Here is a 25,640-nt window from a genome sequence, read left to right as displayed (position 1 = left end):
CTCATTATAAATAGTTCTGCCCGTGTTTTATTTGTGTCAGGACTGACTCGTTATGCTCAGTCAATATTCGTCCTTCTCTTCTAGTCCAAACTTGCCCATCAGCCGGGTGATTTAAATAGCTGACTGTCTTGTGAATCCCAAGTGGGCTTTGGGGCTGGAGGGGAGGGCTGAGATGCCTGACACAGACAAACGGTGATGGTTCTGTCTATGTGAAGCAACAGAGCTTCAATTTTTATGGTTCTTTGTATTGGCTTTTGGGAAGGGTGCAGGAATATTGCATGGCAAAGCTGTGAGTGCATGGAGCGATGGATAACCTCACCCAAGGGGGCAGCTGCTGCTGCACGGATCTGCTTGCGGTGGTTGCCAAAATGAAATAAAGATCTTGTTTCTTTTTTTGACAGCTTTTTGCAATCTTTGCATTTGCAACATGCGGTGGGTACTCTGGAGGACTGCGCCTCAGTGTGGACTGTGCAAACAAGTCAGAGAGTGACCTCAACATTGACATAGCCTTTGCCTACCCGTTCAGGTATGCCTTGGGTCGGAGCGGTTCGGTTGCAGGTTGCTCCTGATGAAGCTCCAGTTTGGGGCTCCTGAATTTTGCTCACAACACTATTTAGACTGTGGGTGGGCAGGAGGAATTAATTTGGCTGGACCTGGTGTGGATGGGGCCATAGGAACCACTGGGGAATAGGAACTCAGTGAAGAAGAGCAGCTGAGGGCAAGAAGAGCCTCATAAAGGCCAGGACAGCACAGGGAGCCATGGCAGGCAAGGGAAGAAAAAAAAAAAAAAGGCACACTGACCTGAAAAAGAAAAAAGGGGATAAAGTAGTCATTAACTGTGGTGTAGCCATTAACTAAGCTGCAAATGAAGGAAGTTTTAATGACAGTTTTGAAATTCTTTTGAAAATTACACTGATTGTCTGTCTGCATCTCTTGGTGCCTTAATGCTTTAAAGTAGGACCATTAGTAACTGAGGAGGAGGTTTTGTTGTTCAAGTACATTTGAAAACTATAGTGAGGTTAAAAATATGTATGAAATGCTCCTGTGTTTTAGGATCCTGCTTCAAAAGAACACCCACAGTCTTCTGTTTTTAAAGATGTCAGGACCACTCTAGAAACCTTTCACTTCTGCATAAGTGATTTCTTTAAGGAATTGAGATGATTAAGAAAAAAAAAGGCATAATCCAATCTCAGGCCCAGTATATTAGGACTGAAATTATTTCGGTTCCTTGGGAAATCACATGCTGTTTTGCTTATGAGTTTGTACAAACCAGATGTAATAGCATCTATTACTTTAACATGTTCTAAAATGTAGCATTTTCCAAACAGCAGAAACTGAATTTGATTCCTTGAACTGTTGTTGTCACTTGACACACATTTATTACCCCAGCAGTCCTATTTCCTGTTATTACAAATGTTTACTTTTTATCTTCAACTTGTCTGTGTTTTCTTTCGTTTCTGCTTAGTATGCATGAGATGGATCCTGAAAATTGAGTTATATGAATTTGTAATGTGATTCACTTCCAAATAGGTCATTTCTTCAGCATTCATTACAGAATACACCCTACAGTAAAGTGGTTTTAATTTGCATGATTATTAAGTAGTACTTTATACAAAGTTAATAAAACTGAGAAAACTAGTCAGCAAATATCTCCGGATGTTTTACCAGGCACATTGACCATTGCTTTTGGAAGGAAGTGGCCAGATCTGCAATTCCCAGTCTTGCTTATTAGGAAACTAGAGATGTTGTTGAGTAATTGTAGTGTATGATACAAAATCAGGTTTATTTGCAGGAGGGATCCAGCTGGGACTGAGGCTGTAGATGGCCCTTGAGCTGTTGGTGTGGCTGCCAGCTGTGGCTGGTGCTCTCTGAGCAGTGTGGGATGTGAGGAGCCAGCACCTGGATATATTCTTGTGGTGTGAATGTACCTGCAAGTCTGCCCATTTTGCGTGCGAACATGAGGAACATGCAAAAAGCACGTGGGGTAGCAGATGCAGACGTGTGCATGGAAAATCTGGCCCAGTGCTGCCTGTGGAACTTGATTTCATTTTAATAAGTTTTATCTAAATGTTTCTGTTTTGTTTTTTCATGAATTTGATCTTTCCACTTTTTTCTAGTGCTCCTTTCACTGAATGGAGAGGGGATGCTCTAAAAACAGGAGTGGCCTTGATTGGAAAAGGCAATGTCTCCTGTCAGAGCAGTTGATACCCTTGGAAAAAATCAGAGATGCTTTGAGCTCAGGCTCCTTCATCAGGTCTGTGATCCTGAAGCTTACCTGCCTGCATGGACACGTAGGCTTTGTGTAGGTAGGATGAATTTCCCACCAATTGTCTTGCATCTGGGTCTGAGTAAGTCCGTATTCACATGGCATTTTCCTTTCCAGTGCCTTCAGTTTTCTGATTATTGGCTGACAACTGGAGCAGGTGTGGGTGGAAGAAGGGATGCTGCTGAGCATCTGACACCACAGCACTGTCACAGCTGTCAGCGGTGGCACTGAAGCAGTCACATACCTGAGCGCTGCTTTTTAAGCTGCACCTTCCAGCAGGACTTAGGATGTAGAAAAGCGTGCAGCTGTACTAGCAGCTGCTTTCATTCCAATTGCTGTGTGTGAGGATATTCATTTTCTTCTCCTAGAAGGTGCGCAGCTAGACCACGGCTAGTTAAGTGTCAAGAGTTTCAAGCAAGTAAACTAAATCCAGTATAAGGTGTTTTTCAGTTTAATTCTGGGCCTGGATTTGTTTGCTCTTTGAAAAGGAAGCGGGGAAATGCAAATAAGCATGTTAACCTCTGGAGAAGAGTTGTGGCAAAGTGGTACACCAATTCATGTAAGCTTCTTGCAGCCCACATCCATGACCCTGTAGTCACGCTGTAATGTGCAAAGAAACCCGTAGTCCAACCCTACCACCCCACCAGCAGTGTTTCCTGGAGCTCTGCCGAGCTTTTCCGCAATTCTGCGAGGCTTTTTCATGTCCAAGCTGATCTTCATAAGGCTGTTTTTAATGATCACCCTAGGTTTTTTCCTTGTTTCTTCTGCTGGCTTCTGCTTCTATCACAAAGGATTACTTTACATCTTCACACTTTAAAACACAAGGCAGCCTTTCGACTGGATACCTGTATGTGCAAATCAAGTTTTACAAGTTTGTATTTTGGGGACTGGAACATCTCTGGTCCCACGTTAATAAGTTTTTCTCAGCATTAGGCTCTGTGCTTGGTACAGTATCTGTTGCAAATTTGGCACATATCTGGATGTTCAACAACTTAACACTCACCCCAGTACTGATTTTTAAGAAGAAAGAAAAATCAGCTTCTTGGAATTATTTGTTACAGTCGAACAGTCCGCCACCATTTCAGATTGGATTTGTCACTCATCCAAGTGCCCTGAAACAATATTTTTTCTTTGGGAAAGGGTTCTGGTGAAGGTCCTATGAACTTGTGTTTTTCTTCTGATCTCAGCCACAATTTCGTTGCACACTTGGCTATTAATTGGTTTTGCTTTGACAGCAAGTGGTTGAGTAGTACACCTGCTGTGCACATATATTTCTTGCTGGTATTCATCTTTTTAAGGTGTCTTTTAACCAGTCCTCTAAGAAACATTTTTTTTCTTGATTGCCAGCTTAGTTGACAGGCTTTATTTACTGGGTTTGTACTGAGGAATTTTTGCTACTTTATTGTTCATGTCAGAAGCCTAACATTTTTCTTGTAACTGGCAGAGTTGCACTGAAGTGTTTGGGCTTCAGCAGCTGATTTAAATGAAACTTTGCAAAGGAGCAGTGCTTTCAGGTTGCTGTGCTGCCAGGCACAGGTTACCTGCTGGTATCATATCTTCTGCCTTGTGGATAGCTCGCTTCTGCAGATCCCTGTCTTGACCAAGTGCCTTGCTCAGACCCTGGCTGCAGTGCGATGATGGGGATGAGCTCCAGGAGTGGATGGACCGGGCTGGACAGGTCTGCATCCAGCTTGGGATGGAGACTGTAGAAAACTGTGGCTCAGCACCACATTTCTCTATAATTGCTCTAACTTTCTGACTTAAAAAAAATAATAAATATAAAACTGGCTTATAAGTCAGTGGGATAGAGCAGGGTTGCCTACTAGTGCTAATGGGAAAGTCTGATGAGAGGAGATGTCTATGCATGCCTTTGCACTACAGCAGTGAGCAAAACAAATGCTGTTTTCCCTTTTTATTTTAAATCTCACATTATATTTCCAGAGTGCTAGTAAAACTGTCTCTTGAAGTAGTCCCTGAGTCTGAAAGAAAAGGAAATTGTATTTTACGGGAGCTTTTCACTCTTTAGGCATCTCGTTTGAATAAAGATGTTTCCACTGAGTACCCTTTAAAGTGTACACCTCATCTGCATGCGATGGGTAGGCTAATTTTTCCTTTGAAATATGACAGTCAGGCCTAAATTGCCTACTTAGAAGCTATAGATGATAATTAAGGAGAAAGTAGCGAACTCGGTGCTTTACAGCTATCTTTCTTTGGAAAAAGCCTCTGTCAATATTAGCACATTTCTGTGCCAGAATGTACCAGTGTTCATTTTTTAACCCATTTGTAGTAAGTCTTGCTTCAGAATTCAGTGGAAAACACTTTCACCAAAAGATTATAAATGTCTGTCATTGCTGGGAGACAAGGAGCTGCTGATAAATAGGAGGTTTTTAAACTTTAGTAGTCATCTGCAATGCTGACTTCAGGCGACTATGGAAGTCTCTCCTCTCAGCAGTCTTTGTCAGCTTATTTTATTTTCAGTATTGTTTCAAAACCCAGTCATTTTCCATGCATGTTGGTGGACGGTCTGTAAAAGTGACCATTGCTGAAATTACCAAAATGTCACCAACTTTCTGGAGGTGGTGTCTGCTGCAGAAAAGGGAGAATGTTGCCCTTAAATCTTCATTGAGTTGTAGAAGCTTTTCTTTTGACACTCAAAGCAATTGGATTCTTGATGAATGTGGATGGTATTGATCCACAGACTGGCTTATTTTGCTTTGTAGATGCTCTATTTTATGTTTAATGTTCTTTTGGTGTAAGAAAATCTTTAATACTTTAACTGTAACTTGATCTTAAAGTGGAAGTCACTCTTGGATTTCTTAACATATGCAACTTTTTTTCCTATTTGAATTTTTAATATATATTCATGAATAGTTTCTACAGCATTCTGTGGTGGTGTTTTATCTATGCCTGCCACAAAGGCTTTTTCTAAAAGTCAGTCTTTTTACCACTTCCCTTGCAATTTTTTTTGCCTATTTTCATGCTGCCAATACAGACACAACCAAAGCAGAAACCCTTCGGCTTTGCTTGGTATTTGATCCCATGCCCCAGGTGGCAGTGATCAGACAAGTCCTTCCCCTGCTCCCAAATCTGCATTTGCTGTGCAGCAGCCCTGAAGGTTTCCCCAGAACCGTAGGGTTCCTGAGAGAAGGTACTGACTTCTACTTTGAATGAAAACGTCTTGACTGGGAGTTTTATTGGAGTCATGCTGTAAAACTCCACAGAGGACTGAATTTGATTGCTTCGAATGCCTTAGGACAATATACTTGGAAAAATTATAGTTAAAATACAAAGTTAATGTGAAAATATAATACAAAGGAATGAATGTTGCTGCACCTTCTGTAATTGCTCCTGTATTTATGTCTGCTGGTCCTGAAGCTGAAATTGCTGCTTTCAGGGTTTATAGACCTAGATTAAACTGTATGTGAACCCTGCTTCTTGCAGGGTGAAAAACTTATGGTTTTGGGTGATTCTGGCTGAACACCCAGTGATACCCAGGAATTCGGATTGACTTTACGTGGAGTTGGTAGCCCATTAGATTGTGGGAGGCAAGGTGAGATGGGGGTGGTGTAAATGCCATGAACTGGTGAGAGCAGCCGTGGAGCGTGTTGGCGGGGTGCAGGAAGGGGGCTCAGAGCTCCCACAGTGCTCCACGTCGATGCACTGCCCAGGGGCCTGGTGCACCCCCTGCCCAGGAATGGTCTCATTAGATTCATCTGTCTTTTATAAATTTGCCTTATGCTTTCTATTCCTTGCAATATAACCTTAGAAGTTGAGATCTGCATAGGTTTTTCTCCATATGGAAGCCCGTTTTGTCATTGGCTATGACAGGCTTGCTGCTTTCTGAGCTGATTCCCTTGTCTGTCCGGGGGAGAAGGGAGCACATGGGGGACAGATGAGCTGTGGGCTCCCTCAGGTCTTCACTGTGGGACTGGGTACAGTTGGACAGCTGTGGGTGCAGCAATGCTAACACGTGCCTGTGACATTTCCAGGCCTCCCAATTCGCACTGTTCCATGGGTCCAGTGACATTTCTAAAGGATAATCAAGGGTTACCTTCCTTCAGAGACAGTAGCCAAGCTTCTTGGTGGCTAGGAAGCAGTTTGCCCCAAGAAAATAGCTTAGTGAAGGGAAATCCCAGCAGTCTGTACCACAAAGCATAATTTGAGAAAGTATTTGGGTTTGCAAAGACTGGTGGAGGATGTCTTTGACTGCTGTGCTCTGCTTGCACGGAAAGGGAAAGTGTGCCTTTCTGAGGAGAGCTGTGAAAGTCTCTCAGGAGATAAATCTGGGTCTGGATGTGGGCTTGGAATTGGGGTTGGGATCACCCACTCAGCTTTGCGAGTGCTTGCAGCAGCATGTTCTATAATGAGCTGTTTTATTTCCTTTTTGGTGTTACGATGGATTTCCTTTTTGGTGTTACGATGGAGTACTAGGGCTTGGATTGCTGTTACGGGCGCAGTCTGGGGAGGCTCGCTGCTACGAGCGGCGCGCGGCTGGGACGTCTTCCTGCGGGAGCGTGTGGCGAGGCTGTTGCTGCTTTCCAAGAAGTTTGTGAACGCAACCACTGGAAGCAGGTCCCATGAGAGGGCTCCCAAGCCGTGGACACCACCAGGGCCAGGTCTCTGTCTTAATGAGGATGTCCCTATTCCAGAGCTTTTAGACTCCATCCTCCAAATGGTTTTGTTCTTTCCCTTCCCGGAGACTTGGGCACCTTGGATGCCGTCTGTCTTGCTGTGCTAAAGAGAAGAGAGAGGAGGTGGGGGATGGAGAAGGCTGGAGCAGAGGATGTGCATGCCACATGGCTCTGGGCAGGCTTTGTGGCGTGCCCACTCTGCTGCTGGTGCTGGGGGAATTGCCACCTCTCCATACATGCAGTGTGCGGTGTTGAGACAGCAACTGTGGCTGGCAGCTTGTCCTGTTAAAAACAGCGGCCTAGCAAAATAGTACTGGCCACATGTTTGCACTGCTGCTGTGTGTGAGTGGGGACTGGGAACCTGACAACTTTAAAAAAAAAAAAAAAAAAAAACATGGAGGGGGAAATATTTTCCAGCATTTTGACTGGACATGAAGAAGAGAATATAGGTTGGTAGGTTTTTAGGATGTTCAAATGTCCGGGATAGAAGTTAGGAATAAATGTCCGCAAGATGAAGTGCGTGTGTAAGTGTGAAACTACTGATGGTGCTGAATAATCCTAAAGAGATCAGGGCTTTTTTTTTTTTTCTTTGGAGAAATTGAGAGGACAAACTCGAAGTGAAATCCTTTCAAACCCTCTTTGATCAGCAATCTGCTTGCTTGCTTTCTCTAGAAAGCAAAGAAACAAAAGACCAAGCTTGGGTTGCTGAGTCAGATGGAGATTTTTTTTTCCTGTTTCCAGAGAGAAATGAACTGATTTTGTAGTGATAGATGTGGCAGAAAATAGTGTCCTAAAGTCCATTTCTGCTTCCTTAAAGAAAAGCAGCAGGGCTGCCAAGCAGCACCGCAGCTGCTCTGGAAGTGGAGGAGGCCAAAAAGGAGGGTCTGAAGGCACCTTTGGACACTGGGGAGACTGAAGGAGGGGAGGGACTTCTGGGGGACTGATAAAGCAAGGAACGGAAAATTGCTGGGACACCTAGGAAATATGGGTAAGCACCTCACAAATTTTGAATGGCTGTAGTATGTTCGGGCAGTGCTGGGATATGTTGTGGCAGATGGGCAGTGGGAAATGTAGGGGACTGAATGCTCAAGCTAATGCTAATTCTCTTATCTCAGGAAAAAAAAGCTTTCAGTGCAGGCTCGGAAAGAAAGTCTTGTCACTCTTAGCAAAGGAGTGGAAAACTCAGCTTTTGCCAAAACATCACAGGTGCAAAAGGGACAGGGAACAATCACCTCCATGGTACCTGCTGTCCTGCTGCAGGGCTGAGCCCCTCACATCCCCCCAGCTGCCCAGGGGTCTATTAACACTTCAGGTATTTGACTTTGAAAGGCTGGAGAGAACTTTGGTATTAACGGCTTGAAGCAGATCAAATGTGGCATTAATGGGCTGGCTGCCTCAGAGAGCGACTTTCAACAGCTCCAGGAAGCCTGCATGCAAAGACTCAGATCTGAAGGGAATTACTGGATAATGGTTATAATTGGCAAAAAAAAAAAAAACGTAAAAATGGAGAGATGGAGGACAACTGCTTAGCAGTGGCTCCCTCTGCAAGTGTTCGTGGTGTGTATGAGAGCTCACAGCATGGCTCTGCTGCTGCAGGGTTCCCCTCCTATAGCATTATGTCCTCAGAGAACAGATTTGGGGGAGGAAGAGGAGGAGGAAGGTGTGGAGCTCAGATCCAGCCACCCTCCTGAAAGCTGGAAGTCTGTTCCTTGCTGTGTGGGCAGCCTTTTGGATAGCCAAGATTTAGCACCAAAAATGTAGGGATATCCAATGCCAGGGGAAATGTTCTTTGCAGTAAGGAGCAGTATGTGCACTGCTTCTTCCTTAAGGGTGTGCAGTGAATGATGATGTGGCTCTGGAAGAGTCAGTGGATCTTGATTTCATTATAGAGAAGGACTTCCCTTCTCAGGAAGATTTCTGCTTTCACCTGAGTATTAAAGGTCACTTTTAAAGTATTTTTCTTCATGCAGGGAGCATCTCCAGGGAATGATGGGCTCTGCTGTGAGAGGAAAGGGTCCTGTTTATTAGTGCTCTTCCACTAAACCTACAGAAAATTCACATTTGGCACCTTGAGAAGGTGCATATGTCCAGGGACTGGCTGGCTGGAGATGCAGGTGAGAAAGCACATCAGCACAGTCCTCCAAAATGAGGGACCCGTGGTGTTTCTAGGGGTGACTAGAAAAAATGCCTTTACTTTGTATACCAGAGAGAGAAAAGCAAAAATTCCCATCACGTTCTTGTCTTTCCAGAGCAGCTTTGTCCTGTGCATTTCAGCCTTTCACTACCATATTTTGAAATATCACTTATCCCTTGTTTTGGAGATTACCAGCCAAGATAAACATTTTGCAACAAATTCCTCCGCGGGCGCTACCTGCAGTAACTAATTTCCAGTGGTGTATTTCTCTGATTGCTTTGCAGACAGTAAATACAATTGACAGTGTGACTGCCAGAAATAAGTGAAGGGGAAAGGAAGCCTGATGCAAGGATAATGGATCTTTGAGCTTTTGCAAGCGCGTGTGTGGGTGTTGCAGATTTTGTTCAAGCATGTTATAGACGGGTGTGGGGGGGGTGGATTACAAGATGCTATTTTCAGAAAATAGGACAATCTGCCAAAACAGATTTTTTATCATGTTTTTTTCACCACATCCTAGTAAAGAAATGGAGAAACACTAACCCCCATTGAGAATTTTCAGAGGCAGAACTTTGTCTGTTATTTATTAATCCAGGCACTGATCAGAGCCCAGGAGAGGAAATCTGTGCCTGTTCGTCAATAATACTTGAGCATGCACTTGCTGTTAATTGCATGTTCTGTTGGTTTCAAGGCTCAGCCCTGAGTGCCTTGCTAAAGGAGGAGATTTCCTGAAACAGAGGAGATCAGATCACCCTGTGTACGCTCCTGCTTGGGCTCTTGTCCTGTGTGTGCTGGTAGAATGGGATGTGGGACGAGCTGGGCTTTTGGAGCAGTTGGCTCTGTCTGCTTTTGTGCTCCAGGATCATCAGGTGTCCTAGGCTGCTGGAGAAAGAGAGGGGCCATAATTGAAAGCAAATTGTCTTGAATATTGTACTAAGGAAGTTCAGCAAGGAAAGGCAGCTTCACATTTGCATGGAGGGAGCACAACTTCTGTTCCCCACGCACATGTAGCAGCTGTAGCTTTGTTCAGCGTGCCTGGCTTCATGTATTGTTTTCAGAGTATGAGTAATTAGTGTCTGAAAACCTAACCACTCTTTGCTGTCGGGGAACAATGTAAAAATCCTTTTTTTTGCTGTAAAACATTCCTACCCTCTTCTGATCTTGTCAAGCCAGACAATACAGCTGTCTTGTCATCATATTTCCCACGGCAGCGGAAAGTTTGCCAAGTGGTAGAAATCTCACAAGCCCTTAATTACTGTGACTTCATCAGTGCAACTCGACTGCCTTTGGTGGACTTTGCTTCAGATTCATGTGAATCGGAGGGAAAACAGACCCAGAAAGCTTGGCAATGGTGGTGCTGTTAGCAAACAGCCACAGCAGGTGAAGGGTTGATGTTAGCAGTGATGAGCAGTGAGGCTGCCCCTAGCAATGCTCTGCTGAGTGCAGGCTGTAAGGTCATGTTCCTGAGTCACTGTTTTTACTTCTCAATTAATAGCAACACTTAGCACAGCACAAGGCAAAAAGCATTGTCCAGCTCAGGTTTTGAGGAACTTGGGAGGAAAGGTTTCTGTGACTTTTTTCCCTAATTAAGTAAATTTATTACTGAAGTGTTTCTTATTTGTATTATCAGTCAGTGAAAATCACTTCTGCTAATGCAGCCCAGCAGCATTGCTCAGATGTTAACAAAGTGCAAAGGATGTGATTGAAGAGTTGCTCTCAGGGCTCCTGATTTCCTCTAGGAAATGGAGAGGTGAAGATGAAATGCAGGGGCGGTGCTGGAGATGGAAAAACAGCAGAAGGAAGACACTGGCCAAGGATGACTCGGAAGAAAAGGTGGGGTGGAAAGAATGAGAGATGAGAGAAGATGAAAGAAGAAGTCAGAGGAAATAGGAGGCATAACAGGTAGAATTATATTGCAAGTGGGAGGCAGAGGTAGAGGCAATTAATTTTTTGAGTCATCACCGAGCAATCCTGCCCCCAGAAAGGCTGACTCAGCAGCACTGGTGGAAAAATTTGAGCTTCCAGATTAAAGAAGACTTGATTAGTAAAACTGGACTTTTTATCACCGACCCTCCTCTGTCTTAAAGGAACTTTTAAAATGCATCTTGAAAAGCCAACATCCTCCATCACCACCTCAGGGCCTCCCTCACCTCCCATCCCTGCCACAGCCTCCTCTTCCCAGGTCTGTGTCATGATCTATTTTGGGGCCATTTGCACCGAGATCTCAGTGGTTTGGGCAGAGATATGGTGTCCCCAAGAGACACCAATTACTGTACATCCTGTTAGAGGCTGGAGAAGTCTAGAAAGAAAAGCTAGTGAATAAATATAACTTGATGGAAGAAGCTCTTCTGTGATCACGAGGTATCTGGTATCACTGACAGATGCTTGGCCAGGAAAGTACTGCTGGAAAGATAAGAGTAAGATGTTAACATCGTGATTCAGAACTAAGATGCAGCAAAGAAAATAGGGAACAGAAAAGGGAAGTGGTGCTGGTTCCTTCACTGTGTTGCAGCAAGGCTGGCGGGCTGTTGATGATGGGCAGGATGGGGCTGTGGTGACTGAGGGCAGCCCAAGGGGCAGGGCTGGGCAGCAACTCTTGGATAGGAATATTCTTCAAGTTATTTCACCTTTGGTGTGTGTAAAACGTTATGTTGCCAAGTGTGGTATTTCAGGACTCCAGGGAAAGAAGAAAACAGCCCTAAAGATCTGTTTTACATGGTAAAATATAGTCAGAATTGCCTTGTTCTTTTGTTCACCAGAGCAGTAGGATTGTATTTAATGTAGCTCGGCCCGGTTCCATAATGTTTGTGAAAGTAACTTGAGGGTCGGAGCAATCCTCTGAAGTCTGTTTGCAGTGTGAGGTGGTAACACAGCACCATGGAGCTCCATCAGCACAGCACGGCCTGGCCCTCTGCGAGGGGATGGCCTGTGCCTGCCTGCCTCAGCTGAGATGTGGCCTGCGCGCCTGCTGCAAGGCCCTGAAAGCACAGCAGGGATACCTGAGCATGGCAGTGCAAATACAGTTAATTATTGAAGGGGCCCTGGACCCCACACACTACTGTGGGTGTCCTTCCCACCCCAGGATTCTGGGTGGAAGGGGACAGAGGGCTTGGACCTGTCCCCAAGTCCTGGAGGAAGGATGAGACCAGAGGAGGGCCATTGGCACAGCCTCTGTGCATGGTGTTGCATTCCTTTGGGGGATTGGGGCGGGGGTTTTGTGCTGATCCGGATACTGCACAGGCTTCCACTGAGTTCAAGGGGTTTTGAAACAGGTTTCCGTCTCCCACTTTGGTTCTGTGTCCATACAGCACCCAAGCAGTTGTGCACGAGGAAAGCAGAGAGCTTTCTTTTCTGACCATGCACATCATCCATTTCAACCCTTTCTGTAGTCCTGGCAATGGCTAAAATGAAGCCACTTCATCTCCAGGCTGCAGAACAGGCACGGCAGGCACTAGGAAATCTTTGTTTTCCTCTTATTGCCCTTTCCTAAAGGTGGAGAAGACCTAATAAAAAAAAAAAACGCACATGCACTGATGCCACAAAGCTTTGCAATCACATCAGGAAGCTGTCGGATGTGTTCAGAGGCATCAGTCACATGTGTGCGGCTCTCATCAGACTTGGCTGCGTTCACAGGGAAGATGAGGCGGCCACTGCTTGTTTCTGTGATCTAGGCACGTGTTTCGTGATTCCACCCCATGCTACTACAGCGACAGGAGCTTGGGGAGGAAAGTGCCTGAGGCAGATAACTGGCGTTATGCATCAGCCACTGATGAAAAGGTTCTGCCTATATGCTTGGATACATTTAGTTCAGACCAGGAAACAGAAGTCGTGCAATCCTCCAATGTCCATTAATCCATCCTCTGCGATCTCTGCCGTGGGTTCTTTGTTTTCCCCTAGAGACTGAACTTTTTATTTAGTCATACATTCACAGCTGCTGCCGCCAGTGGCTCGCTGCTGTGCACATTAATTGCCCTTGAGCAGAGGAATGTCTCCCAAAAGGCCTCATCCTTTCTCAGCACCAGATCATAACTTCTTTAATTGCTGCTTTTGACTTTCTGCTGGCTTTGTCCCTTCTGCTCTCCCAGCTCAAAGCAGAATTGCATGATCCCTCATCGGGCCCCATGTCCCCACTGATGCTAATCTGGGACGCGCAGTGGTACCAGCCAAAGCACACACTCACATACACCCAAGGGACCCCATTTCTTTCTGAATAAGAAATTAAAATTATTAGAGCAAAGAAGGCTCTGGCAGGAGCTGTCAGACACCCACAAATCTATTAGCTTGGTGGCTGATTGCAAACGGTGTGTGAGCACAAGCTTTGATTGCTAAAACCAAGGCATGCAGGCTGTTTCTTTGACTCAAGTTGTGTATTTCTGCTGCAGCTCGGCTTTAAAAACTTTCAGCATAGAGGGCTCTGTACAGCTCACAGCCCCACGGCCCAACAGCTGCAGGTAGCTGTGCACTAAGTTGTTTTACACAAGTTTTGAGTTTCCAAATGTAGGTATCCCATGGTACTGATAGAGAGGATAAGACCTGTTCTGTTATTCCTTGATGGTAAGAATTCAAGGCTCAAATCACTTCTCGTGTCACCCTTTTTCAGTTGTTGCCATGGCAAAGCCCCAGAGCAGGTGAGTTGTACCAAACCACTGGAACAGCAACTTTTCTCTCAGATTGATTAAAAGTCTGATGAAAACATGTGTGCAGGTTCTGGGTCTCACCCAGAAGCAACCTCACATGTGCGAGCAGCTCCAGAGAGCACAGGCTACAAGGCTGCTCGCAGAGCTGGTTATTCAAGCAGGAGATCCATGTGCATCTGGAATGAGACAGGGAAACAGCAAATATCAATGTATCTTTATTCAGGTAATGGTTCTCTATTTCTGTGCTTCACCTGCTGCTCTTTGGAATATTTTCCAGGTTGCATCAAGTGAATTTTGATGCTCCCACTTGTGAAGGGAAGCGCCGAGAAAAGCTCTCCTTGATAGGGGACTTCTCCTCTTCCGCGGAGTTCTTTGTCACCATTGCGGTCTTCGCCTTCCTCTACTCACTGGCTGCCACCGTGGTTTACATCTTCTTCCAGAACAAGTACCGTGAAAACAACAGGGGACCTCTAATTGTAAGTGTGCAATTACTGCTGGGTGCGGCCGATTGACTTTTCTTTGGAGAATTACATGGTGGCTTTTCCACAATTACCATGAGCACCCAGTACATTTGTCTCCATGCTGGTTTAGGAGCTTCCTCACCTTCCACTTATCACTATATGCACCCATCAACCTTTTCCTGTTTGTGCCTTTATTTTTCTTTTTACTGATTCTGAAAGGGTCATGACAAGAAACAAGTGCTGCTATGTATTCATTTTCTTATAAATCAAGGCTGTGAAACCCATGACAGCTATTTTGTTAGAGGTGTCCCTTACCTGTTAGTGCATCACGACCTGTGACAGACCCCTTGGTCTTACTTGTGCACCAATCCTCAGCTGCATCAAGTTTGGCCAGGTCCCTGCATGCACAGGTTTTAGGGGCACATCACACTGCTACAGGGAATACTCTCCTCCTTGGTCACAAGAATAAGGTTACACTAAAGAAAGGAAATACCATGCTCAAGTGTTGGTGCGAAGAGAGCAATTCAAACAGCAGGCAAGGTTTTAGTCAGGACTTAGCTAAGGAAAAAGTTGATTCTCTATTTCAGAAAATATGAAGTTTAACACTCCCAGGAACTAGGCGTTGAGGTGAGACCTGTTTCTTAAATGACTGAAAGCCACCAAAAAATAACATCAGAAAAACATAATAGGAAGGAAAATAAGTCACCAGCTCAAAAAGTCTGTACCTGATAAAGGAAATAGCTCCAGTAACAGCAGGTGAAAGATAAAACTGTAGGAAGGTAATCTTGGCAGTTTTGAGAGAGAGATTTTCTGCTGCAAGAAAATGTGAGTAATTTAAGGTTGCATCATTCGAAAGTGATGAATTGATAAAGAAGTAAAGGTTCTCAATCTGCATTAAAGGGAATGAAGCTTCTTCCTTTTGAAGTCTTTGGGAATTTCCCTCTCACCCTGGAAAATTGAGGAAGGAAGGGAAATCACAGAAAAAGGAGAGGTAAACTGGGCAAGATGAAGGATCCCTTTAGAAACAGTAAATAAATAGTGCCTTGCTTTGCTTGATTCAGTTGGTACCAAGCAATATCTCATTTCAAACTGTCTCATCAAAGGATTAGTTGCAGGGATATGCCATTTTAACTTTATTGTGGAAAATAATTTTTTTCTTCTGACCAACCATGCTATCCTGCATAATAGAAAAAGGAACAAGATAAATAATGCTAATATGTCAGCTTATGATGCTGCCATTTGCCATTGTCTAGGACTTTCCTGACACAGCTGCTGCAGTTGTGTTTGTCACAGGATGCGCGGTGCAATCCGCTACAGCATCAGTGTGGCATTGATTTAATTTGTTCTGTGTAATGGATTGTAATTGAATCTACAGGTTAAATTTAACTGGTGTCTGTTACCAAAGCCGCTGTTTGCAGTTTTCCAGTCTTTAAACCAAGCCTAAATGACCTTATTTGTTCTGAATGTAAAGATACTTCTGTGCCTTACAGCAAAAGCAGCTCCTGCTGGGGCAGGAGCCGGGCTAAGAGGTGCTGGGCGGTGGCTTAGGGTTATGTCCAGTTACTCCTGCCAGGAAGGGAGTCCCACGTGCTCCAGCATCTCCTCTGTGCTGCCAGCTCTGTTTTGTTTACAAAAAAAAAAATCTTTTCACCTGGATCACATCCCCTGTGGTCTCCTCAGAGGCTGCGCACTGCAATGGTTGTAGATATCTGCAGCGTGCCTGGGGCAAGGTGTGAGTCCTGTGCGGTGGAGATTTAAGGAAAATGCAGGGCCTAAGGCAGAGAAAAATAAAGCAGCTGTAGCCAGAAGGAATTGAAGGGTGAAGGGACGCTTGGAGTGCAAATCAGCTCCCCAGGGCTGCAGGGCTCACCTGAGGGATGTAACACCTTGTGCAAGGGAGGTAGGCGCAGCTCTGGGAAGATGCTACCCTGCAGTGAAGCACCCAACCAGATCACACCTGTAACAAATCAGATATTTGATTGAGATTGTTCCTGCCAAAGACAATCTCTGCAGAGATCTGGGTTGCTTTGTGCTAGCTGGAGCTGCACCAGCAGTCACCCAGTGCATCGGTGTGGGAGGCAGAGCCGTCCTCGCTCACCCCTCCTAGGCAGAGCGGATCAGTGGGTCAGGCACCGCTGCCAGGCTACCAGGTTTTTGTCTCTTAGTGATGAGCTTAGAGATGGTTTTGTCTGCCCTTGCTTCTGCTGCAGTGCCTGATCACAATTTTGTATTTAAAACTCTTCCCATTTTAAGCCTTCTACTTCCTCTTGGCTTGGTAGCTGCTCAGTCTGGGGTGGCATCTGCCTGCTGGCTGCCTTTCTTCCTGACAACTTCTTAGGATTTGAAAAATAAGTATGATAGAAGTAGAGAGAGGAGAAAAAAACAATAAAATCAAAAATCCCTTGCACAGGCAGTAAAGCACTATCAATGCATCCCAAATTGCAGCAGGCCTGACTGAATGCAGACCATATGACGGTAAAGAATTAAATGAGCACTTGGTCACAGGAAACTCATGGAGAGGATTTCAATCACAAATGTTTTGCATTCACCTTGTTCACACAAATACAGAGAAGAGCAACTGCCTGTGCTGAGAGCTCAGCTGAGCAGCACTTTAACTGTGGAAAAATATTTTAATGTTCAGAGAGGAGTGAGATGTCATGGCAGGGAAATATTTCCAGTACGAGGAGCTGCTAGCTCCTCCTGTGGCTGTCTGGATTCACTGTGCAGTGAGCAACAGCTGTAGCTAATGTGTGCGCCCTCATCTTCCCTTGCTGGCTCCACAGACAGAGAATTTGGGTGGTTTCATCCTGGATAGATAAATCTGAGAGAAGACCTTGGATTGCCAATTCCTAAAGGAATGAGGGGAGTATACCTGGGATTAAAGTTGCAGAGGGAAAAATCACATGCATTTGTGTGTATGCTTATATCTCTTGATTAGTATCCCAATCAATTGATATAAAAGCATAAAGTGATTTAGCCAAAAAAAAAAACAAACTGGCTAATGTAACCCTGGAAAGAGATACTTAATTTTTGTAGTGATTTGATAATCTCATGATTGCAGTGCATAAAGATGCTTACAGGTAAGGAGATGAGATCCTTTGCATCTGGAGTCCCGTGAATAATCACTTTAAGCAGGAAGCCATTTGGTTCTTTACATGTTTCATGGACCAAGTGAGTAAAGTATACTGCTAATTCTCTCTTTGGAGGTGTCTTTGATTAAACATGTTTAATTTCCTCTGCTTTGCTCTGCCTTCTTTGCCTATTTATTTTCTAGAATAGAGGGCCACCTGTAAAAACAAAGACGAATTCCTTTTTAGTAAAAAACAAAACAACAAAATGTGAATAACCTGAATAGTCCTTTGCATTTCAAAGAGCTATTTCAGCCCACTTCTGTCATCTCTTTTTCAAAGCTCTGTGACCTTGCTGCAACTGTGGGTGCCTCCCAAAGAGCCCCACGTGTCTCTGCTGTCAGAGAGCTCCCAGGACCGCAGACCGCAACAAGAAGTGTGTAACTGGCTCAAAGCTGGGTTCTGCAGGAAACCATGGGTGGGACCTTGGGCAGACCAAGGGGCAAACAAAGAGCAAGGGGAGCCCACTGCCCTGCCCTGGGGTGCAGCAGCATGCGCCTCGCCTGTGTGCTCGGGGCTCCTTGGAGGGAGGTACGAGTGACATCGGAAAAGATGAAGCACGTTTTGCTACCAAAAAAGAGCTAAATTGTAAGGTGTTTGTCACCTGCGGCCGCTGGCTGCTGTCCCAGGCTGGGGCTCTAGTGGACCTCTGTTGGTGGGGTGGTTCCTGTGCGACTGTGACAGCCAGGCTTTGGAGTGGTTTGTCCTGCCTGGTACTGTGCTGGCCGGGAGGGACAGCAGGGCAGGCAGGGATGTGGGTTACAGGTCCCTGGGGACTGCTGAAGGCGCTGAGCAGCTCAGAGCAGGGAAAGGCACCTGCTGCTGCGCGGAGCAGTGGCTTCTGCAGGCGGGCTTGGCTGGCTGAGGGCATGCAGGGTGCTGGGGTTCTGGATCCACATCTCACTGCTGCCCCCAAAGTCAGGAATTTGGCAAAAGCCGGTGGCTTGATAGCAAAGAGAAACGTGTTGGTTACCACGAGAGGAAAAGGCATATTCACGGTTCTATTCTAAATCATATAATAGATAAAATTGTCCCAGTTAGGTGTTTTTTGGCGAAGTTGGTAATAGGAAGTTTCAATGTGAATAAGGCAGCAAGATTTTTTTTGCTGTGCATACTTCATGCTCTTAAAAATTCCCTCCTTGGATATTCTGCATATTTTAAATCTTTTCTGCTTTCTCCTACATGTTCCTATTTTGCTTTCTTCCCAAAGGCACCTGTAGGCAGACCAAAGTATCTCAGCTGAGATCTGAAAAAGAAACTTCACAATTAGAAGTACAGAGTAACCATACCACAATACACACCAAAGAGATCTGTAAGCATCATTTCAAGACAACTACAAAAATTACTTTGTTCCAAAGGAGGGGGAAAAAAAAAAAAGAAACATGCTATGGGGATATTAAACATTCAAATGCTAGATTTGTTTTAGTATGCAGGCACTCTGGCTTTAATTACCAAGGAGAAATTCCCCAGATAAACATTAAGCCACAGAACAGCTTAGCTTGAAATTCACTTTTATTTTCAGCATGTCATTATCTTGTAACTCTGTTCCACCCAGAGCTGTGAAAATGTTCAGCCAGGAATCCAAACCCACTTGAAAACAAGAAAGGTTCAAGTCCCAGCCAAAGCTTGAAGGTTAGCAAAGATTCAAAATAAATAGGGAAGACACAAGTTTGCTCTCGTCATGTATTTTGTTCCCTGCACAGTGTGGAAGAGATGGAGAAAATTCTCCAGTCACAGAATTGTGGAAGGGTTTGGGTTGGAAGGGGCCTTAAAGACCATGAAATTCCAACCTTCCTGCCCCACTTGGAGCAGAAAGGTTTGTGTTAGTGGCTGAAGACCACGCTGACTTGACTCCCTGCAGTTTTTGAAGCAATTTGAATCCTTCAGACTGCAGCGCCGAGGTTCAGCGCGTGCTACCTGGAAGTGCTGGAGCAGCTCGCAAGTGACGTTTGTGAATGTTTGTGAGCAGGAAGGGTTCAGCCAGGAGCCTGACGGTGTGAGCTGGAGAGCAGGTCTGAACCCCTCTGCTGTAGGCACCTGCTTGGAGAGCTTTTCTTACTTTAAAACTTCCCTCTTTTTAGCAAGTTTCATCTTCTATATTGCATTAGTTTTGGTCTGTTTGTCTCTCCCTTGAATTTCTACCTGCTGTTTGTTTATTTTATTGTTAATGCACTGATTCCAGAGCTTGATTTCACTTGCAAAATATAACAGCATGGCAACATTGAGAGAGAATTCATTATTGTTTAACAAAAGTATTCCCCAACCCCCGGTGCATCCTAGTCTATTGGGTTCATAGGAACCTATATGTGGGGTTGGCAGCCAGGTATGTAACACGTCAAGCCTCATAGCAAGAAAAAAGCATACACCATCGTAATTCATAGCTTAGCAAGTATGTGGCATCTCTACCAGCTGGAATTTTTAGGAAAATATTTTAAATTGAGCTGTTGCCTCTAGGAAACAATTTCTCATTCCGTTAGTGTGAGGACACAAAGCATACAGTAATTTCTCTTGTTGGAAATCTCCCCGAGAAGAGAATACACCGTGGGCTACGTGCCTCTGCCTACACCGGGTCCTGCTGGGCGTTAAGATATTTGTCAGCTCCCGGCCTTCGCAGCACGCTCTCCCAGAGGGCCCGTTTGGGCAGCACCAAGGGAGGTCAGAGGAACTCAAAGCGCCGTGGCAGACACAGGCCTGCAGAGAATAAGTTGTGGCACTGTTTAAAAAAAGGATGTATCCTTTGGGAAGCATCCAAGCACGCTTAATTTAATCCCGTCTGTGTGAGCGGAGCGGTCCTTTGTTCAGGACTCGCTCGTGCGGCTGGTTCATCGGCTGCTGCCTCTCCCATCGCAGAGGCTCACGTCCACGCTTCGTGCCATGGAGAGCCCAATCCCCAACTGTCAGGGTGTCCGTAGAAAAGGAGACTGATTTTTCCCAGGGATCCCTTATTTCTTTGGATACAGACCCTAAATGCAGTGTTCTTAACAACCGTTTTCTCCTCCTTTCTCGCACACCTTTGCTTTGTAGGGGAGAGGGAGAGCAGCCCCTGCGGGAGCTGGGGTATCAAGCCGCAGCAATGCAGTCAGCGGTATGTTAGACTTTGGCACCTCCACCATCTGCTGTGGGCTGACAGATGGGATGAGAGATGACAGCAGAAAGGCTCTTCTGTTTTAGCAAGACACAAGAAAGCTTGAAAAATCACGCCTCCTCCCCCTTCTCCCCCCCAAACCCACACAGCAACAGTGTCACTTGGCCACTTGTTCTGGCCAAGACAAGGAGAAGTTTATGCCTGTGCGTGCTCCTGAGGCCTTTCAAGGGAAAAGTGAGCAGAGTGGTTCAGATCAGAGCTGCCGGGAGTCGCTGCAGCCTGGAGGCACCGCCACACCTTCTCCCCTCTTCTCTCATCGATGGGAATTAGGAGCAAAAGCGCTGCCGGGACAGAGGAGCTGAGCAGTCTCTGTGCTTGGCAAGGCTTTCTGTTTATTTGTTTGCTCGTCATAATTAGCGGCTGCACAGTTCATGCAACAGGGACATTTGGCCTTACCTGTAGCTTGTGAGAAAGCTCATCTGGTAGCTGAGGATTAGCCAGTTCCAGGTTCTGCCTCAGATGCTGCTGCCAATGGAAACGCTTCCCATTGGAAACCCACACCAGGGACAGCCCTCAGGAGGGCCCAGCTCCTTCCTGGGCATCTGAATTTTTAAATTGCACCAGACATCCCAAGCAGCCAGATTTCCAAGGCAGCTCAGCACCCTGCATATCGTCCACATGCTTGTAAGGATCTGCCCTCTGGCTGGAGATGTTGATGGCAGCCACAGGGCACATCAAGCTCTTCTGAAAATTAGTGCTGTAGGTGATGATGGTAATCACGACCTGTTGCAAAATAACAAGCTCTTATTTATTTATTTCTCTCTCCTCTGATTCAAGCTTTCAGTTTTCTGGTGATTTTTTAAAATTGTTTTTCTTCTCAATGGACACACCAGTATAATGCTCCCAACTGATTTGTCTTTTAGGATTTCGTTGTGACAGTGGTCTTCTCATTCTTGTGGCTAGTGGGCTCATCTGCTTGGGCTAAAGGACTGTCAGATGTAAAGATTGCGACCGACCCAGACGAGGTACTATTACTGATGTCAGCCTGCAAACAGCAGTCCAACAAATGCTTGCCTGTTCGCAGTCCCGTTATGTCGAGCCTGAACACTTCGGTTGTAAGTGAATTTGATTATTTTCACCGTTACCTTACAAACGTATTTTCATCTCTTTCACCTGTGTTTTGACCTAAATTAGCTGATGCAAACCCATTAGCTGAAATGCTGTCACTGCAAGTAGAAGCTTGCTGTGGGGAAAGGTAGAGCCTGACTCAGAGCTGGTGCCGTGGGACAGGAGTGAAGGGCAGGAGCTTGGGGGAAGCAACGTGCCTTTCCGAGCGTGTCTGTCAGACAGCTTGCTTGTAAGCCACCCATCTTCAACACTTTGGAAAAGGGGTCTGTGCTGTCCTTAAGGAAGGAAAGGTTTTGTGCCTGACAGATTCCTTTAAAAATCCTCAAAAAGAGCAATATAAATCAATCTCTGTGTTTAAATGGTATATTTAAATGTCATTTCAGTATTTAGAAAATGTTTAAAGAACAAAATTATTTAAAGTCAGCTGAGCAATTAATTTCTCTCTTTTAAAAATATTTTCTTCCCATTTTATCTTTCCAATGTTTCTTTAAGCTAAATTATGTTCTCAAACAACAAAAAATTGGCTGAAAATCCCAACCTTGTTCTAAAAAAGCAGGGGAAATGCAGTTAACCTAGCGAGCTAGTGCTAAGGGTGGTGAATTTACGTGTTTGCTCCACAGCTGAGGATCCTTCCTGGCAGATTTGGGGAGAAGGACTGACTGGGAACGGCCCTGACTTCTCCAAGGACCATGCAGGGTCCCAACCATCAGGCTGGGTGGTGACACCGCGGCTGTGGGGTGATGAGCTCCTTTTTTTCCCCCCCCCAGGTCTTCGGATTCTTGAACTTTATCCTGTGGGCAGGCAACATTTGGTTTGTGTTTAAGGAGACGGGCTGGCATTCCTCGGGCCAGCGGCACCCTCCGGACACCATGGAGAAGCAGTCCAGCAGCTACAACCAGGGTGGCTACAACCAAGACAGCTACGGGCCGGCCGGGGGCTACAACCAGCCGGGCTCCTATGGGCAGGTGGGTGACTACGGCCAGCCCCAGAGCTACGGCCAGAGCGGGCCAACCTCCTTCGCTAATCAAATCTAGGGTTTCACGCAGCACAAGCTCTTACATCCCTCACACACACAGCGTTTAACAGGTCTCAAGTTTCAGCAGCACCAGGTTTTTAAGGGTTTCACACAAATTAGTACTACAACGCAGTGTTCAATGTCGATCGAAGATCTTGCCCTACCTTCTGAGGTGGATGGGAGGTGGCCTGTGGCTGGGGCTGACATTTTTAGCCCCTGACTGATGTCAGGATGTGCACATTGCAGGTGGTGACCTGGAGTCCGTGTTGTAGTATGTTCTGTAGAGATAACTTTATGGTAGTTTTGTATGTGTTGAGATGGTAGAAGCATTTTGTAGCCACAAGTCTGTAGTATTTAATATGCGTAATATAACTGAATTTCCTTCTGCATTTTGGTGACAAACAGAAGTGTTTTACTGTTATTTCTACTGATTATTCTGTATATCCATGCATGTAACATTTTCAAAACTGCCTGTCTGTGACTCTTCAGAGCATTTGTTTTGATTATATCTTCTGTTTCATAAGATTTTACTATTATTTCAATTAACCATGTCATCTGTAATTTAGTGCATGGATAAGCAGTTTCATGCTACCAAATGTCTGGACTGTGAAAATGGAACTTCTCAACTTCTGCCACTACACTTTGTTAAATGTCCGTTTAAAAGAAGTATGCATCTTTTATATATTTTGCAGAGTTGAATATATGGCTTACCCAAGTTCTGAATGCTTTGTAACAAAAATGTTTTTCCTTGAAATGGCATTCAGTAGTACATATGGTACCTAACCAATGTTTATTCCATTTAACTGAGCTAAGTATTCATTCTATAAATCGCTATTTCTATGGATGTTTTGTGAATCTTTTAACGTGAGCTGTGGAGATTAAGGACCAAGTAACTGTGTTATATGTTTACAAAGGTATTTATTTAACTAAGATAACAGAGGTGCAGATATCAGTATACAAAACCACCTGAAGATGCCCTGTTGCTCAGTACAGCAAAACATGAAAAATGCGTGTACTGTTGTGACCTTACAAAGATTAAATATTCCTCTCTACTCTCTTCTTGTAAGACAGTCTTTCTATACGTGCTGTTCAGAGATTGTTAGATATCCCTCTGTTCTGTTGCTGCGCTGAGCGCTAGCTTGGTGCTACTGGAGAATGTAACTGGATTGACCAAATAACCCAGGTTCAGAGGAACTCACCCTAAAATAGCCAGAGCCAGGTTCATAGCCAGTTCCGATTTCTCCCTGGAAAATTAATCCCTTCCTTGCTATGGCATATGGGATGCATCGACAGAAATTAAAGCCTGAAGCACAATATACTAATCCAAACTGATCATCTGCATTTCTAAATAAAAGTGTATCAGTATATAATCTTATTGTATGAGCTGTAATGTTGAAAGCATATTAGCTTAAAACAGCTTAGTTTCTTCTATGATTGTTGTAACCAGTTTATGGCTACTCGGTGGATGAATCTATATTGTGATATCTATTTGACCCTAATAAAGTTATTGCATACAATGCATGTTTTCAGAGTATGATAATATTAAAATGTCACTGCAAAATAACTAAAAAGATGGATAGAATATTATCTCTGTGCTTGACCTTATTGGTCATATTCTCACTGTTTTCCAACACCTTTATGAGGCTTGTTTTAATGTTCAGTGGAGTACAACACTTCTACAGATACTTGTCATTAAAGGTCACTATCACAACTTTAAACAAAAATTAAACTGTGCAATTTAATATCTGCCCACCTCTATGCCTCTCTTTCCATCTGTCAGTAGGACTAGCCCTGTGCTGTGCTAACTACACCAGTTCTGTGGATTGCTGGAAAAGCCATTTCTCAACCTGAAGAACAGACAAACTTGAATAACTAAATGTCCTTGTATTCCAAATGGGATCAAAATTCAATTTTCTGGGTCTGAAAATTTTTATTTTGGCTTTCTGTTCTTTTTTTCCTTCATTTTTAAGTTTGGAAAAAAAGTTAAATATAGGCAAGCAAAAAGAAATTGAAATCTGTGCTAGTGGGGAGGGATGGGAATGGGCTCTTCACATCTCATCCTACTTTCCCTCATATAATTTTTTATTTTTTTTAAATCCACTCTGTATTAGTTGATTGGGACTATTGTAAACTGTGTACTCAAGGCCTCTCTCTTAGAAGTAGAGGAGTACGCTTTTTGTGTGATCCAAATTTTTCTTCAGCAACTTTTCCACCTAGGTGATTAGGGTCCCATTTCCAAACTTCTCTATGCTGAGTGTCAGAAACTTGAGTGAAACTTGAGTTTTGCTGAGGTTTGTTCCTGGTGGAAGTGAGACGTAGACTTATTTTGGGTATTAATTGTGTAACCCCTAATCTAAGCAAAGATTGTCTTGTGAAGGGCAGAGCTAGTGGTATAGTTGACAAAAGCAGTAAAAAAGGCACGTGTTTTCATGAAGGACTTGTCCTTTGCTTTACTGGTTGGCCACAGGTACACTATTGCCTTGCTGCCACGCAGGACAGATGAGCTGGTGGTTGTCCGACACATCCTTCAGGGACTAGTCTTCACTGTGAATTAGAAGGGATGGAAAATCTCTTCATCTACAGCTTCTCAGTTTAATATACTCTGGCAGTAGCACAGGTGAAAACAAAAATGATACATGTACTTGTCTGTGTTACATAAAAAATGTTTCTGAATGCTTCCTCTGTGTTCATCTGGATTCAAGTCTTATCACATCCTTTGGCTATCGCTAAGGAATTGGAAGTTTATTTGAACGGGGAATAGTGACTGTACAGCAGAATGTCAAGCAGCAAGACAGCAAAGACTTTATTTGATGTATCCTGGTTTTAAGACAAATAGCTAAGTAAACTCTAGCATCCTCTGTGAAACTGCTGCTGGCAGACCGATTGCTTTTCTTCTCCATCATTAGTGAGTATCTCTGCCAGTTAGTTAAATAACTAGGTCAGCCTGGGAAAAAAAAATGTTAGTTGAGCTTCTGTGCTGTCCCTCCTGTTTTCCCATGTGTTTCTCTTTATAGCCCGTTTCTCAGTTACCCTGGATGGGAGCATATTTGCATTACCAAGTGTAGCACTGAGGAGGAGAGGCAGGTACCTCTGTGAGCACGACAGGGAGCTGGGAGCACAGGACTTTCTCTCCGTGTGCCTCCCAGCCAAGCAAGAGG

General features: G+C 44.6%; 1 protein-coding gene across 1 annotated transcript in view; it reads left to right on the top strand.

The window, feature by feature from the left end:
• SYNPR (synaptoporin) overlaps positions 1 to 23,999 on the top strand; it is a 93,244-nt gene extending 69,245 nt beyond the window's left edge. The window contains exons 3-6 of the mRNA XM_035547003.2: positions 402 to 526; positions 13,943 to 14,141; positions 21,263 to 21,454; positions 22,235 to 23,999. Coding sequence (XP_035402896.1) covers positions 402 to 526; positions 13,943 to 14,141; positions 21,263 to 21,454; positions 22,235 to 22,501 — 783 coding nt within the window. The 3' untranslated portion in view covers positions 22,502 to 23,999. The remainder of the gene's footprint in view (positions 1 to 401; positions 527 to 13,942; positions 14,142 to 21,262; positions 21,455 to 22,234) is intronic.
• The last annotated feature ends 1,641 nt before the right edge of the window (positions 24,000 to 25,640 follow it).

The sequence above is a fragment of the Cygnus atratus genome, chromosome 10 (genome assembly GCF_013377495.2).
Source record: "Cygnus atratus isolate AKBS03 ecotype Queensland, Australia chromosome 10, CAtr_DNAZoo_HiC_assembly, whole genome shotgun sequence".
Taxonomy (NCBI): domain Eukaryota; kingdom Metazoa; phylum Chordata; class Aves; order Anseriformes; family Anatidae; genus Cygnus; species Cygnus atratus.
This window is presented reverse-complemented; position numbering and strand designations above follow the sequence as displayed.